Source organism: Lissotriton helveticus, chromosome 2_1 (genome assembly GCF_964261635.1).
Source record: "Lissotriton helveticus chromosome 2_1, aLisHel1.1, whole genome shotgun sequence".
Classification (NCBI taxonomy): Eukaryota; Metazoa; Chordata; class Amphibia; order Caudata; family Salamandridae; genus Lissotriton; species Lissotriton helveticus.
This window is the reverse complement of record NC_136059.1, coordinates 1,940,729,946-1,940,745,972: the sequence shown is the minus strand read 5'-3', so window position 1 is coordinate 1,940,745,972 and position 16,027 is coordinate 1,940,729,946. Positions and strand designations below refer to the sequence as shown.

Below are 16,027 nucleotides of genomic sequence, written 5' to 3'. Positions count from 1 at the left end.
CAACGGCCCGTTCAACCAGCTGCGCCCCATTCAGCCTGGCCAACTGGCGGAGGGGGGTCAGAATTCCCGACGAATCTGCGAGGTCACACCAGCTCCACAAGCAGCTTTGTATACAGTAGTGGCAGGTCACTCCTTCCCTCCCAGCCATGTGCGGGCGCCGTTATCTCCTTCCTCGCTGTCTCCAATCAGATCACACACCCCACATGGCTCCTGCCACAAAACACCTCCGGGCCCCGGCACTCAAGTGGGAGCAATACAGCCCAGTAGTGCCTACACCGGCCACTCAGGGCTATACTTGTGGCGGCTTGCCCGGCTAAGGCAGTCCTAAGGAAGTCCAAAGCCACTATCGCCCACAGCCACCACGACTCTCAGGGTAGTACCCTGTTCAATTATGCGGCATGTAGGGTCCAAGTAGTTCAGGCTGCGGGGCGGCTTCCACCCGGGTGTGTTCTACTCACGGTGGCATGGTCAAGGTCGTGCCGCGAGGCCTCCCGGATCAGCGTCTCCACTCCGGCACTTCAGTGTCCTTGGGGCGGTTTATTTCTCCCCACAACCTCATTCAGGGCTGTAGGGTGCAATCCCGGCGATAGGCTTTGCACCGGTTATACTTTCGACCGCTGCAAAGGCCAGGCCTCAGCAGCGGTCTAGAGTAGCGCGCTCCCGTCGCCCGGCCACACCTCCGCCGGCGAAGTAGTCTCCTGGTGATCCGGTTTGTGGAGCGTTCTCCGGACTACAGCCTCGATCGGGCCCAGATTTCACCCACACCTTGCTGGCAGCCACAGCTTACAGGGAGTACCTTGGGGCAAGGATCCGTCCGGGGGATTTCAATTTAATCGGAGAGTTTGGGAGTGGCGCTCCGGAGCTGAGCTACCAAGCAGCCATACCTGTGGGCGGTTAGCCACAACCCCAAACCTGGTCAAGTTTGATATCAAACATGTAGGAATCATACAGATTCCGGTGTTGGAGGTATGATCCCAAGTTCTGGGGGGCTCCTTAGGTAAACCCCCTGTACTCCCAGTGAAGGAGGCTGGCTTAGTATATGGTGCGCACTTATTTAAGTGACGCACCCTGCACTAATCCAGACGACCCTTGTCACGATTTTAGTGGTCTTAGACAACCATAGAAAGCTCTAAGTTGTAACTGTGGAGAGCAGCCTTTGGGCTTAGTCAAGGAGTGTTAAAACAGCTTGTTTTACCATAACTAATCATATATTGTAGGTTTAATGAAAAAGAACCACCCAGCGTAGTTATACAAATACAAATATTTATTATACACACACTCACTAACACATTGGTATATCTCCTACCTGGAGATATCAACACAATACTTCAACTGTAAACAGGTAAGCACAAATACAAAGTGGTCTCCGGGGGGGGGGGGGGGAGACCAAACCATATACTAAAGAAATGGAATGCGAACTGCAACCGAAGTCGGGACTTTGACCAGTAGCCTCAGAAAAGGTGGAGACACAAGTAATCACTCAAGGAAAGTACCCCAGAACCCCACAGAGGCTGTGTGCAGAGTGGAAAAACAGCTGCGTACTCAATCAATGCAAGTCAATGGGAAAGTCGCGGTTGTAGTTTTCAAGAAGGGCTCTTCCCAGTGGACCCTAAAAAACCCCATGGAAAACATAAGGATGGAGTGGCCACTCTAGGGACTTGGTCACACCTCCCTGCGGCAGGAAACCTATTGTTCTACCTTCCCTTGCTCTAGCTTGGCTCAGCAGCAGGAGAGCAGAATTGTCTCTGGTCGACAGCAGCTCTAGATTGCTTGTAGACCCTGAAAGGCTGGTACCAGGAATACAGGGGGGCACCCTAGAGGAGCCCCCAGTACATGGGATCCTACATCCAACACTGGAATGGTTTGGGGTAGGATTCCAACATGTTTGATTACTCGTGTTGATGCTGCCAATATATAGTTAGACATAGCGAAATTGACTTGATGTCCACTATATGTATTAAATGGCTGACCACACTTACAAAGGCTGGAGAATCGACTCAGGGGTTTGTAGAGGGTGTATTGCTCATGCAGGACGACACCATCACACATATAACCTAGCACCCTGCCTTCAGGATTGAAAGACCTACCTTAGTGGTGACTTATAGGTGTTAAGTGCAGTGAACTCAGATATAAGAAACCTTATACCGGTTGTATGTGGTGCTAGCACCAGCTTACACAGGCAGCCAAGGAAAGCCTGTAGTCCGTTTGAGTGGTCTCCCATCGGCGACCCCTGGTGTACCTATGTATAGGGTACCTTAGTACCATATACTAGGGACTTAGAAGGGTACACCAGTAGCCAATTGGGAAGGTACCAAAGTACTTACACCACACTCAAATTTGGGGCGAAAGCACAGATGCTGGGGGCCCGATAAGTAGGATCCCAGTCAGAATGGTCCAAAACACACTGACTTCAGGCAAAAAGTGGGGGGTAACCATGCAAGAAGGATCCTACTTCCCTACACCCGGTTAAAGCCTTCAGGGTCTGCCAGCCAGAATGTGCTGCCAGTGACCACAGACACTGTTCTGCCCTCCTGCTAAGCTGAACTTGAGCAGGCAAAGGTAAAACAATAGGTTTCCTGACCACCTCCCAGACAGGACTTGTGTACTAGGCTGGGGTGGTAGCGTTTTCCAGCACCACCAGACTGCACCGAAGAGCACATTTGGTCCCCTCCTTGCATACACCGGTTTGAGCCAGTTCAGGAACCCTTGGTACCCTTCGGGCACGAAACTGGGCAAAGGATAGGGGGAGTATCCTCACCACTATCCAGCCCTCCTCTGGGAGGGACCCTAAAGTTGTTTTAACCCTTTACTTCGGTATTTAAGGGCTCCCCCGTGGGTGGGTCCTCATTCGTCTTGGAACAAGACCCACATCTAAAACCAAGACACTCTTCGACCATCTGGACATGGATTTTGTTGGAATTCACCTGGAACAAAAACTGCATCAAGGAAGACTCCTGCTGCTCTGGTCTCGCTATTTATACTGCAAGTCTCCTGCCTCTTCTGTGTCTGTTTCACTCGGGCTCTCCAGAATACCTGTGTGCATCAAGGATATCTGAAGAAATCTCCCTTTGAGTGAAGGAGTCACTCATCTGCAGGCCCGCAACAAAGCTGTCCTGTCTGCTGCTCTTGTCGTCCTACGAACTTCCTGACGCCCAGCAACACAGGTGGTGGTGGTTCTGTGGCTCTCCAGAGGCCAGAACTATTTTTTCTGCAGTTTGGAGGACAGTATTCCTTGTTGGAGCAGCTGGGATCAAACCCCTGTGCACTGCGTTGACATGCCATTGCCAAGGCGTGTTGGCTCTGCACTCCAAAGATAGTCTGGCTACAAGAAGCTTCATCCTCCATCACCTCATCCCTTGAAAATCAGCATCCTCACTGCATCCCTTGCAACCTGAACCTCCATCTTTGGAGAGCTGCCTGAGGTCCTCTTAAGACTCCTATGCCACGGGCCTATGGATCCTCTTGAGGGTCTGCTCCTGCTTTGGTGTACTCCCCTGCTTGCTTGGGTCCTGTTCTGACTCTCCTGCACTTGGCGAGTCCTTTGGATCTTGCTGGTCGTAACGCTTCTTTCCACCAGTTGCGGCTACCAAGGCTTGTTAGTGCTCCCGCAGGACACCGACCAGCTAGACACACATCCAATGTGGGTCAGTTCGTGTACGGCTCCTGGACTTCCTATGCATTGCCCGGTCCCCACAGCTGCGGCAACAAGGTCCTAGTCAACTCTCAGGAGCTCCTTCCCAAGAGTTGGAATTGAGCTTCCGTGCCTCCTGGTCAGCTCCGAGTGGCATAGACTCTGTCCCTTCTACTTGCAGGTTCAAAGCTTCAAGAATCCACCCTTGGATTCCGCTGGACATCTTCAGAGACTTCCCCAGAGGCCTTTCTTCCCATGTCTTCCATTGTAATCTACGGGAGGTTCCAATGTCACTTTACCCTTATGCACCTGGCTTTCCTGGTGCAGTTAACCTGGTTCCTGAGGCATCCAAAGCAGAAAATTGAAAAGGTATTTTTAAGGTGAGCAGAAAATTCAAAAGGTATTTACTTCCCCCCACCCCACTAGCTGGCTCTCATTTTTAAACCACATCCTTTGTTCAAAATGGCTGGGGCCATAAAACTGTAGCTATAAATCCCCTCCGGTACCGCTGCTGCCCACGAGGCTCCTCAACCTAACTCCTCCACACAAGACCTCCAAAAATAGAGATAAGACTCTCGCCCAGCAAGTTGGGGGCTGGGATTGCTCAAACAGAAAGGAAACTGCCTTTCCCCTGTTCTCAAAGTAATAACAACAGACAGAGGACTAATGTCTCTATCTCCCCTTTCTGATCGGCCATAATAGACTGGCTCTTAGGCGACCATCATGGACTAGTCATTTCTGCACCACATGTACTAAGAACTGGATTCTTTAGACTATTTCCAATTGTATTCTGCACATTTTACGGAACTGGCACCCATTTCACTTTCCTTCACCTGTAATGCACCGACCGCTACCTCATATCTAGCTAGGAACTGGGCTTGCTCAAACGGAACCTGGTACTTCCCTTCCCTGTTCTCAAAGCAACAACAACAAAAGAGGACCATCGTCTCCTTCCCCCCTACTTGGCGGCCATTTTAGACTGGCCTCTCTCTCTTTAGCGGCCATCATGGACTAGTCATTTTCACGATCTGATCATACCCTAAGAATTGGCCTTATTAGACTAATCTCAACGAACAACTGCATACTCTGCAATGCCCTGTATCTAAACCTTCGTGGGATTAGTGGTCTACTATACTATATTATTTTATATTTTTATATTATATTGTGTATTATGGTATTATAATGCTACTTGGATATATTGCACCGATCGCTACCTCATATATTCCTGGCTGCTCACTAGGGTCATTTTGACTCATGTAGCTTGTTGTTTGCACCTGTATTGTGTTCTTCTACTGGTATATTGCTCATTTTTAGTAATAGACACCCAGCTCACTTTTTATTCTTGCATTGCACTATTGTCACCCCAGATACTTGGGACATTTTATTGGTGAGCTTCACCCATTTCACTTTTTATTCCTGGACTGCACCAATTGCTACCTCTTATATTTTGGTTATGGGGGCTGCTCACTAATGTCACTTTTGTCCTATGTTATCGCTCTCCCTCCCATACCCACCTAAATATCATACCCAACATGGATCCGATTGGCAAGCGCACACATAAAATCAACTATCCATCCACATGCACCAAAAAAGCCGCTAATCGCTTTAAACCCTCATCTATATTTTGACTACTCACTATTGTTATATAACATAACTTTTGTGCAACTCTATTTTGTCACTGAGTCATGTACCTCATTTATTTTTGACCACTCATTTTTGACTACTCACTGTTGTCACTTTTGATTCAGGTATTTTACTGTCTTCATCGGTATTTCATTTTATTATATCGTCAGTATTATACCTATATTTTATTCTGTACATGTTTGTAAACCACACCGATTATATCGTCAGTATTATACCTATATTTTATTCTGTACATGTAAGTGTTATTCATGTATGCACCAATTACTACCTCATACTTTGGCTGCTCATTAATGTCACTGATGTTTCATGCAACCGGGTAGTAGTGTATGCGTTTGTATTCTGCTCCTGTATATCATTATTGTGCACCCTACATCCGTGCAACTCGCACCCACGCCAACTCTTATCCCTGTTGGCATTAACTACTAACGCATATACTTTGGCTGCCCACTAGTGTCACTTCCATTCCTTGCAACCGGCGATTACTGGGCATCCTCCGACACCTACCTACTCAGTCATCCCAACATGGAGCTCATCGGCAAGCACACATAGAATCACCTACCCACCCACACTCACCAAAAAAGCCGCCAAACGCTTTAAACACAACTTACTGAGGTCCCACCCTGAAACTCCCTTTGCAGACACCTACTTCTCACCGGTTAATGGTGCCGCAAACATGGATATCATCTCCCACACCACACGCAGAGCTCAATGGAGAAACCCGTTCCTCTCTTTACTCACCGTCTCCAACTCCAGGAAATCCACCCATGGCCGAACACTCTCCATCACACCATCCCAACTCTTCCCGGGCAGAACAACGATCACTATCTATAACAACGGGATTGTCCTAATCCAATCCACAGACAGGAACCTGGAACTACTAGACAACCTGTTCCCCACTTTCTTACAGCACATCTCCAATTCGCAGACCCCCACTCATAGCACTCTCAGTCCGATCACCCTTGACCTCACAGCCCCCAACCATAACCATTCTAATCTAGCTCAGTCCCTAAATGACGCGCACCTCTCCTCTACGCCCGGCACCTCCGTCATCCACCCACCTACTGCAGCCACCTCACACTCCTAAATCACAGACTTAGATCTCTCCCCCACATTCACCAGCCGCACCCTCTCCCCCCCACCAACACCTTGACCTCCATTCATACCACTCCCATTCCTTTCACTCCTGACACCACAGCCCCCTACGACAACGCCTCTAATCTAGCTCAGCCCCAAAAAGACACGTACCTCTCCTCTACCACCGGCACCTTAGTCACGCACCCATCTACTGAAAGAAAACCACAATGCCCCTGCACTCGTACAGAAGTGTAATTAAGGTGTGTGATAACAACACTGTCAATTAGCTCAGTATGAGGGAAAAATTAGAACAACATCCAACTTATTCAAGTAGATCAATTGTCGGTAATCATTTTTCAGACAAAATAGGGAAGGAAAATCAGGATGTAATCCGTTGTTGGTACGAAAGAGTTTCGTTTATTGTTCCTTTAGGTAGGCCAACACGTGTTTCATCGCAGGGAAACAGACTGCGAATCTTCAGGGCCTAATAGGTGAGGTGCAAAGGCCACCTCGGATAAGTGTTTTCGAAGGATCCTGTAAGGCGGAGTTTCACTGGTTGAGTGAAGTCGCACTCCGAGACCGGATAAGTCTCTTAAATAAAGCACAAAGTGTAAACCGGGAGGAGAGGATTGACAGGTAACTTCAGATACGTGACGTTGTCAACAAACACGAAAGGCGGGTACACCTTGTCGTGGCAGTTCGCCCTCTTGAGTTTCCCGGCGCCGTTTTCCAAGGACGGTCCTTGGAAAACGGCGCCGGGAAACTCAAGAGGGAGAACTGCCACGACAAGGTGTACCCGCCTTTCGTGTTTGTTGACAACGTCACGTATCTGAAGTTACCTGTCAATCCTCTCCTCTCGGTTTACACTTTGTGCTTTATTTAAGAGACTTATCCGGTCTCGGAGTGCGACTTCACTCAACCAGTGAAACTCCGCCTTACAGGATCCTTCGAAAACACTTATCCGAGGTGGCCTTTGCACCTCACCTATTAGGCCCTGAAGATTCGCAGTCTGTTTCCCTGCGATGAAACACGTGTTGGCCTACCTAAAGGAACAATAAACGAAACTCTTTCGTACCAACAACGGATTACATCCTGATTTTCCTTCCCTATTTTGTCTGAAAAATGATTACCGACAATTGATCTACTTGAATAAGTTGGATGTTGTTCTAATTTTTCCCTCATACTGAGCTAATTGACAGTGTTGTTATCACACACCTTAATTACACTTCTGTACGAGTGCAGGGGCATTGTGGTTTTCTTCTTGTTCTAGTATGTACCAAGCTTGGTCCATCGTTGAGCGGTTGTGAGGTTTTACCGTTCGCCCCATTGCCTGTACCAACTATTGTATACTTTTGTTTCAAACTTTAACTTTAACTTTACGGACACTCTGGTTGTGCGCCTTGTAATTCTGGAATACCCAAAAAAAACCTCAGTTGCCAGTACGCACCCATCTACTGTTGCTACCCCACACCCCTCAATCACAGACACAGATCTTTCCCCCACACACACCAACCGTACCCCCTCCCCCCTTTCACCAGCCCACATTCCCATTCTCTTCACCCATGACACCACAACTCCCACCCACAATACGCCTAACCGAGTTCAGCACCAGACCGACACGCAAACAGACAAACCCCACCCCTTATCCCCCCATTCTCAGCCCCCGCTTCCACCCATTAACTAACCACACAGAACACGCCTCTATCAACTCAACTCCGCCTCCTCAAAAAAGAGCCACACACAATACCACTCCCCCCCATTCTCACACCCCACTACCCTTCATGCGCCCCCATCACCACTAACATACGCCCATCCTCCACCATGCACTCGCCGCCCACCACTAATACCCTCTTCCATACCTCCAACCTCCCCCATGGGTCATCCACCCCCAACACTCCAATCCCCACCACCAACACACATCCCACACTTGATTACATTATGGCCTCCCTCCTCCAGTCACTCCTCACCCACCACCCTCCACAAGCTCCAAGAAGACATTCACATCATCAAACAATTACTCTGCACACACCCCAGACGCCCCTCACCCGCCTTCAACAGCACCACCCTTCCCAACAGGACTTCCACCCGGTCGGTTGACTCTCGCACTCAGCGCCCCCCGCACTGGACTTCAATCCCTGTCCGAAATCGTGAAAACCATCCCCATCGCTCCTGCAACCCACTATCTGACCTCGACACAGTCACCCTCCTCCGCTCCTACGAGCCATCTCCCCTTAACAACATACCCACCACCCTCCGCGCCATTCCAACGATTCATCCTAATCCCCTTAGACCCCCCACACTAAACAGAATTTCTATCCTTAGTAACCTGAGAAAAGTCCCCCTCTCTCTAGAAGACCCTTCCACCCTCGACACACCCCGTCTCAAATGCACCCTCCTCAACTGCAGATCGGCCCCTAGGCACTCCTCTGCAATCGCTGATCTCATCTTAACACTGGACCTTGACCTAATCTTCTTAACTGAAACGTGGCTAACTGAATCTTCTACACCTATAATGGACATACTGGTTCCCCCCAGCTACCACATCACTAGACTAGACAGAGTAGGTCAAAAAGGTGGTGGAATCGCATGTATACACAGGAGTAACCTCTCTGTCCGGAAAGTAACCTCTCCCTCCCTACCCTCCCCAACATCCTTTGAATACATCTGCCTCGATATTATCAGTGAGGTCAAACCGATATGCTCTCTTCACGGCATTTACCACCCTCCAGGGGATAACCTTACCTTCTCGCAACAAATCATGGATCTGATCACAACTAATTCAGGGCGACAACTCCCACAAATATACCTTGGTGACTTCAACCTCCACTGGAACGATCATAATGACGCGGTGGTAAATAGTCTTAAAAACGTCCTCGATGCCCTTGACCTCTCCCAAATATGCAACAGCCCGACCCACGAGAAAGGCTCTATCATTGACCTCATCATCTCCAAAGAGGACTCTATCCAACTTGAATCTATCCAACCCTGTGACTGGTCAGATCATCATATTGTCACATTCTTCGTCAATGAAAAAGTCAAATTTAACCCGGTTCAATCCTGCAAGCCCTTTGTAGCTCTGCTACGTCAGCCCTCTGGCCTGACTCGCATATCCTGCTGCATATCCTGCCCAGAGACGACATATTTTCGAAGAAATAGAAACGCAACATTTCGTTCTTACTCACCGTTTGAACTGGGGGCTCCGGCATGCTGCGGTTCCGAAGTTGTGCCCCCCGAGGGGACCCGGGCCTTCGTGGTGCGGAGACCGGGGCCTCGCCTATTGGATCCGGCCTGGCGTTGTGGTGACCGTCAGCCCCGGCCGAGAGAGACTGAGCCACTGGCGAGAGCCGTTGTGTGAACATCCCGGTGACCCTGATCCGGGCCTGCCTTGGCGGCCGTGAGGCTGGTGCAGGGCACGGTGCTCCGTGGATTGATCGTGTGAAGGGGTCCCCCTGCCGCTGCTCCGTCCATCGACCCTGGACCCTCGCGCTCTGTCTGTGAGGAGCGCCAGCGATAATACAGGCGGCCCCCCGCCTTGGGCGGCTCTCCTTTCTGCACCAAGGCAGCCATTGCTGGGACCCCCTGGATATCTGTAAAGGCCCGCATCTGTGAACTGTCCCGGGAGTCGCGGAGGGGGGTGAAGAGGCTGAACTTACAAAATGGCTGCCGACGACTTGGGCTGTGGATTTCCTCGTGATGGCGGTCTTGGGTTGCTGGACTGCACGGGGACATGGACATGTGTGCACCTGTGTTTGTCCTTATGTTTCAGTGCCGAAGGTGTTGGTTCAGCACCGGACTGGGATTGGCCTCGAGCCCGAGCCGGAAGGCTTATGTTTGTGTTTCACAGCCGGGCTGGAGGGCGGGGCATGTGAAACTTTCACTGTGTCAACCAGAGCACGAGGGTGACAACAGAGCCTTTCCTTTAGGTTGAGTGGGCAACTGGGAGTCTGTCCTCCCGGTCCGTTGAGTCGGAGTGACGTTGAGGTCTTCTTCCATGTTGGAGTCGGCTTCGGACACAGAGAACAGTTCTTTTTCTTCTTGGGCAGGACTGTGTTGTGTTTCGTCGAAGACGTCCCTGTGTGCCATGCCCACAAGACCCACTGCCCTGGCATACCTCAGTCAACCCTCTAGCTGGGTGTCTTATGCCAGTGGTATGGGCACAAGTGCATGAGCCCTGTGCCACTACAGTACCCAAGGCCATGCCTGGACATTAAGTGCAGTGCTACCATTAAGAGTATATGGTGCTGGGAGGTCGACATTACGAACTCCACATCACCATGATGGCCCAACTGAAGGCGAAATAGTTTGGTATCAAACTTCTCAGCACATTAAACCCACTCTGGTGCCAGATGTAAAATGCACCAAAGGGCATCTTAGAGATGCCCCCTGAAACCTAAACCTACAATCCACGTCTGGACTGAGAGGCTGCCTAGGCTGCCCCACAGCAGACATGTTGCTAGTCCCCTGGGTGGAGAGCCCCCCGCTCCCCTGAGCCCGCAACAATGCACATCCTGGGCGAGGTGCTAGGTCTCCTCCCCCAGGATGGGCAGGGGGAAGCTTCAAAGGCCTGCCGCCTCTGTGAGCTTCTCAAGACCATTTGCTGTACCCAGCAACTGGCCCCCACCGGTTCTGACCCCCACTCTGGCGGGAAGACTGGCGGGAAACCCTACGTCAGGAAGGGAGGTGTGCCAGCCTGTGCCAACCCCACCCCTCAGGTGGGTGAGGCAAGGTGAAGCACGACCCCGGGCTCCGGCCATCTTGAAGATGGGGAGCCCTGCCCAATCACAGCTAGGCTCCTGCCCCCCTCCCACAGGAGAGGAGCAGACTAGGGGGTGTACCCACCCCAGGACAGGGACCTATTGGTCCCTGCCCTTGCCCTACCTGTAACGCCCCTAAATTCAGTACTTAGGGGCTCCCTGATCCTTCCTTCGTCATTTCCCAAAAAGAAAAGAAGAAAGAAGAGGACCCGCCGTGCAGCTGCTAACAGGACGACCCCAACGGACTTGGCCTCAGCCCTACCGGCCTGTCGATCCTGGAACATGCTTCTGCTTAAACCCAGCGACTCCTGCGGACAGCAACCTGAGGACCTGCCTGCCTTGACCCTCTCAAAGACTGGGACTCCCGTAAGCAGAGGCTCTGCTTCAACAACCATACCCCTGGTGCCAGCCAGGAAGCACAAGACCAACCCACTCTGCACCCGCCGAGCCAGGCCCGTACCAGAGTGATCCAAGACCACGAGGACGCCCCCCTGGTGACTGGGACATGAAGTCCAGTGCTCAGAGACTTTCCTCGACGAACCAGACGACGCCTGCAGCCTCAGAGCCAGGGACGCCACCAACCACGACCAGCCGAGGGTAAGATTCCCGACACCCAAAGACAATCCTGCATCCGGCGCCCTGCGGCCCCCTGTACCCTCCTTTGGGGTACCTACCTCTTCTCCAAGATCCCAACTTACCTCTCGAAGTGGTGGTGTCACCTGAAGAATCTCCCTCCCCAAGTCTGCAGCCTTTAACCCCTCCCACGCTCATGACTAGCTCAGCTCATCATGAGCCACGGTTCTCGTGTGCTCATGAAGAGCTGAGCTTGTCATGACCGTTAGAACGCTCACACGCAGGGCTAATTCCCCTGCTGGGCTGGGCGTTCTAAGGAACGGGCGTGCTCATGACGAGCTCAGCTCGTCATGAGCACACGAGAAACGTGGCTCATGACTAGCTGAGCTCGTCATGAGCACCGGGGCGCTGCCCCCTGTACCCTCCTTTGGGGTACCTACCTCTTCTCCAAGATCCCAACTTACCTCTCGAAGTGGTGGTGGCACCTGAAGAATCTCCCTCCCCGAGTCTGCAGCCTTTAACCCCTCCCACGCTCCTGACTAGCTCAGCTCGTCATGAGCCACGGTTCTCGTGTGCTCATGAAGAGCTGAGCTTGTCATGACCGTTAGAACGCTCACACGCAGGGCTAATTCCCCTGCTGGGCTGGGCGTTCTAAGGAACGGGCGTGGTCATGACGAGCTCAGCTCGTCTGTCCTTTTTGGAGTGGATTTCAGCATAGAAGATTTTGGTTCAGAGTCCCCCCCCCCCCCCCCCCCCCCAGTCTATGCCCAGAACCTTTACTTCACTGGTCGAGTCCTCACCTGGAAACCGATAACCCTCTTTCCTGCCGTAGGATAACTGACTGGTTTGACTCAAAAAATCTTCTGTGTGAAGTTTTGAAATATTCCTATAAAATCAACGGAATACCGAATTACTCACCTGTGATCAGGAGAGAAGCCAGTACTGTACCTTGTAGCCCAGGACTGAACCTCAAAAGTTATCCTAACCAGGTTTATTAGTAACCTGAATTTTTTCCATAGGAATCCATTGTCTGCTTTTCTATGAAATTTATTCTAAGTGTCTACTTTTGAAAACTTGAAATATTTCTTGAAAATCGTACCTATTACGGAAACGTAATTACTTACCTGTCTTAAGTAGAGATCCCAGTGCTGGACCTAGGAGCCCAGCACTGGATTACAAAAGTAAGCAGAACGTACTTTACCTGTAACCTGAATTTTCTCCCATTGGATAACATTGCTAGATTTTCACTGAAAAGTTTAAGTGTAAACTTTTGAAATACCTTTATATTCCTTAAAAATCATTGCAATAGGCACCTGGTTGTAGTTTGGACCGCTCTGGTCCGGTAGTTCTATTAGTTCTAGTTCCTGGTCTACACTCGGCCCTAGAGGCCAGGTTATTGTTGGCAGTGACTTTTCAGCATGACAGAAGTTTTTTTTTTAATCTTACAGACGCGCCCGGCCCTATTGGGTTGTAGGCGGAACGCTGTGTATAACGTTAAGTAAACACAATTCCCATGTTATATTACTGCATTTCCTCTGACGCAGCCGGCCCTTGTGGGGTTGTAGGCTTATCGCCGTGTATATGTCACTTTTTTGCGTACTCCCTACTTCGGGGGTGAAATAAAAACAGACTTCAAATAAAAAAATCATTGCAATAACCAAAATGTTTTTACTAAACTGTTTTCAGCTTAGACCCCAGGAGTGAATCTAGGATCCAGTCCTGGAATTACAAAAGTAATTTACAAAGTAATCAACTGCATTTTTGTAGAAAAACCCATTGAGCTCAATGTTAGATTGTGTTTAGAATTGTGTTGCCTACTGCAACCCCTGTACCTGTTGTGTTTACAAAGTTATTTTCATTCTACAAAGTAATTACCTGAGATCACCCATAATTGAGAAAAGTATATCTTGATACCTGATGCTCCTAAAAATAAAACTATACCTTTTGATATAAAAACCATTGGCCTGGAGTTCAGTCTTCAGTGTGTGAAACCTTTTGCTGACTGAGTGAGGACAACCAATGCTTTACACTGTCCTCTGGTACTGCCTTACTGCTCGAACAAGCTACCACTTTTGAGAGTAAGGTCAGCCCTGACTTCAAATATATATATATATATATATATATATATATATATATATATATATATATATATATATATATATATATATATACACATATATACACACACACACACACACACACACACACACACACACACACACAGACAGACAGACAGAGTAATTCCCCGCCAACTAACCGGAATTCACTGCGTATCTCAATCTTCATAAAGCATTGAGGCAAAGTGGGCACTAAGCTATAGTGTGATGCACTTGGTCAATCATACAAAGTGCTTTGTTTTGCATTCTCACCAACGGAGGCACAAATGCCTAAGGAATGCTAGCATTGGGACTGGCACACACGGTTGGGGAAAAAGTCTAAACATCACATTTCCACCACATAAAAAGCTTTAAGTTAAAAAAAATTCTTTCTGTTAGGGGTTTGAATGATTTTCATACTGGCTTTACTCAAAGGCACAGCTTAGTGTACAGAAATTCTTACTTATGCAGCAGGTGACTGCACAGAGGCGGTCACAGAATTACATTGTGTGAAATTCATTACTCAAGTCTACATGCTCATTATTTTCAAAACAGAAGTTTAGGAAAAATTAACAATTTCACTAAAGTGATAGGCAGTGAAGTTCTTCTGCATTGCAAATAACAAATACTTGCATTCTCTTATTCAGTTATTTTGTCTCTGAATTAGATAGTGTTTTATAAAATCTACCAAGAACCCACATATGCAGACAATCTAGTGTTCTAATATTAAGGAGTATGTTCTGATGCCAAACTTGCATTTCAAGGTAAAAAACTGCCAAGGCCAGGTGCCACAGTAAAATAATGGCTAACGATCAAGAACATTTCTTTTTGTGAATATAAATTCAGCATACCTTTGTGTCAAGTGCTTTCTTAATACTAATTCTTCTTTGAATTCTTGCTTCTCCCCTTTCAATTTGAGCCATTATTTTTTCAATGTCTTGGAGCTCATTGCACCTTTCCCAGAAGACCGCTGTAAAATAGACATATCTTATGCAACATTTCCTTGGGTGGGATTCAAAAACAATATTAATACAGAAGTAATAGGCGCAATGCAAACTCTTACCTCATTTTGGTAATTTAGTCAAAGCAATTAATCAGTTGTGTTGCAAGGACATTCGAAGTACAGCACTGGCATCAGGTGCATGCATCAATTCCAGAGTCTAGTGTGGCTGTCATACGATCACAGTATCTGCTTTTACTTCTAAGTGCATTTTAAAGCAGCTGAACACTACTGGAAAGACCAAGCAACAAACTTTTCCAGTATTCATCACATTCAATATGAATGCTAAGCTTGATGTGCATTTTCTGATGACTGGTCCATTTCTCAAAATACAGTAAATTTGGAATATCTGAGCAATTGCTAATTTAAAATGCATCCCTAGGACGTTTCTGGCCGTTATACTAGGCATGTAAACCCTTTTGTGCTTTAGAATATGCCACTTGACGAGTTGGTTACTCGGATTGGTTTCCAACTAGGATCAGAAGAATATGATATATGCAAGTGCGTACCGAGCTATCATAATGAGCGAGGGCGCCAAAATACTTGGGTATACCCAATTATAAACAAGGCTGACACTAGTCCAGCTTAGTGATATGTATCGAATATAATTGTGGGCAAGTCAAATACGGGTGGATGGGGAATACTTCGTAACCACCGCTCAAATTATATTTATTCAGGATTCTACCAGGAAGTGGCAATCATTTACGGATTAGTCTGGATACTTAAGGACTGGCGCAAATTGTGAACCTGATGGTTGGGACTTGAATCTTTTACTTTTTACTCCATATTGAGTTCTATCTAAAATTATTTATAACCAGTGGTTTCATAGTGGAGTTGTATTTATTGTCTACAATCTTTTTCCAGGCACATCAGCCTTTTCACATTGTACTGTCGTCGGAGTTGGACAAAAAAGTCTAATAGGTAAGGCAGTGTTCTTTATTGATGCCTATGTGTAATTCAGTGGGGACATAATTGCTGGAACATGTTCATTGGAGGGAGTGTATAACGGGACACAAACAGAAATATTACATTTAGTTCACAAGTATCACTGTGACAGTTTTGTATAGATTAGATTTTTAAACAAATTGATCACAAATTGATCATTTATATTCTGCAGGCATAGTAGATATTTTGTCTTAGCCTGTATACATCCCAACGGAAGAGGAAATTAAACTGTGAGTCCATAGTGGAACAAGCCGGATGACTTTTCCTTTGGACAAAAATTTGTAAGCAATAATACATTTGGTAGGTGTAT

General features: G+C 48.2%; 1 protein-coding gene across 1 annotated transcript in view; it reads right to left on the bottom strand.

Moving 5' to 3' along the window:
- Positions 1-16,027, bottom strand: part of SMARCA5 (SNF2 related chromatin remodeling ATPase 5) — a 472,009-nt gene that overhangs the window by 64,411 nt on the left and 391,571 nt on the right. The window contains 1 exon segment of the mRNA XM_078676875.1: positions 14,624-14,742. Coding sequence (XP_078533001.1) covers positions 14,624-14,742 — 119 coding nt within the window.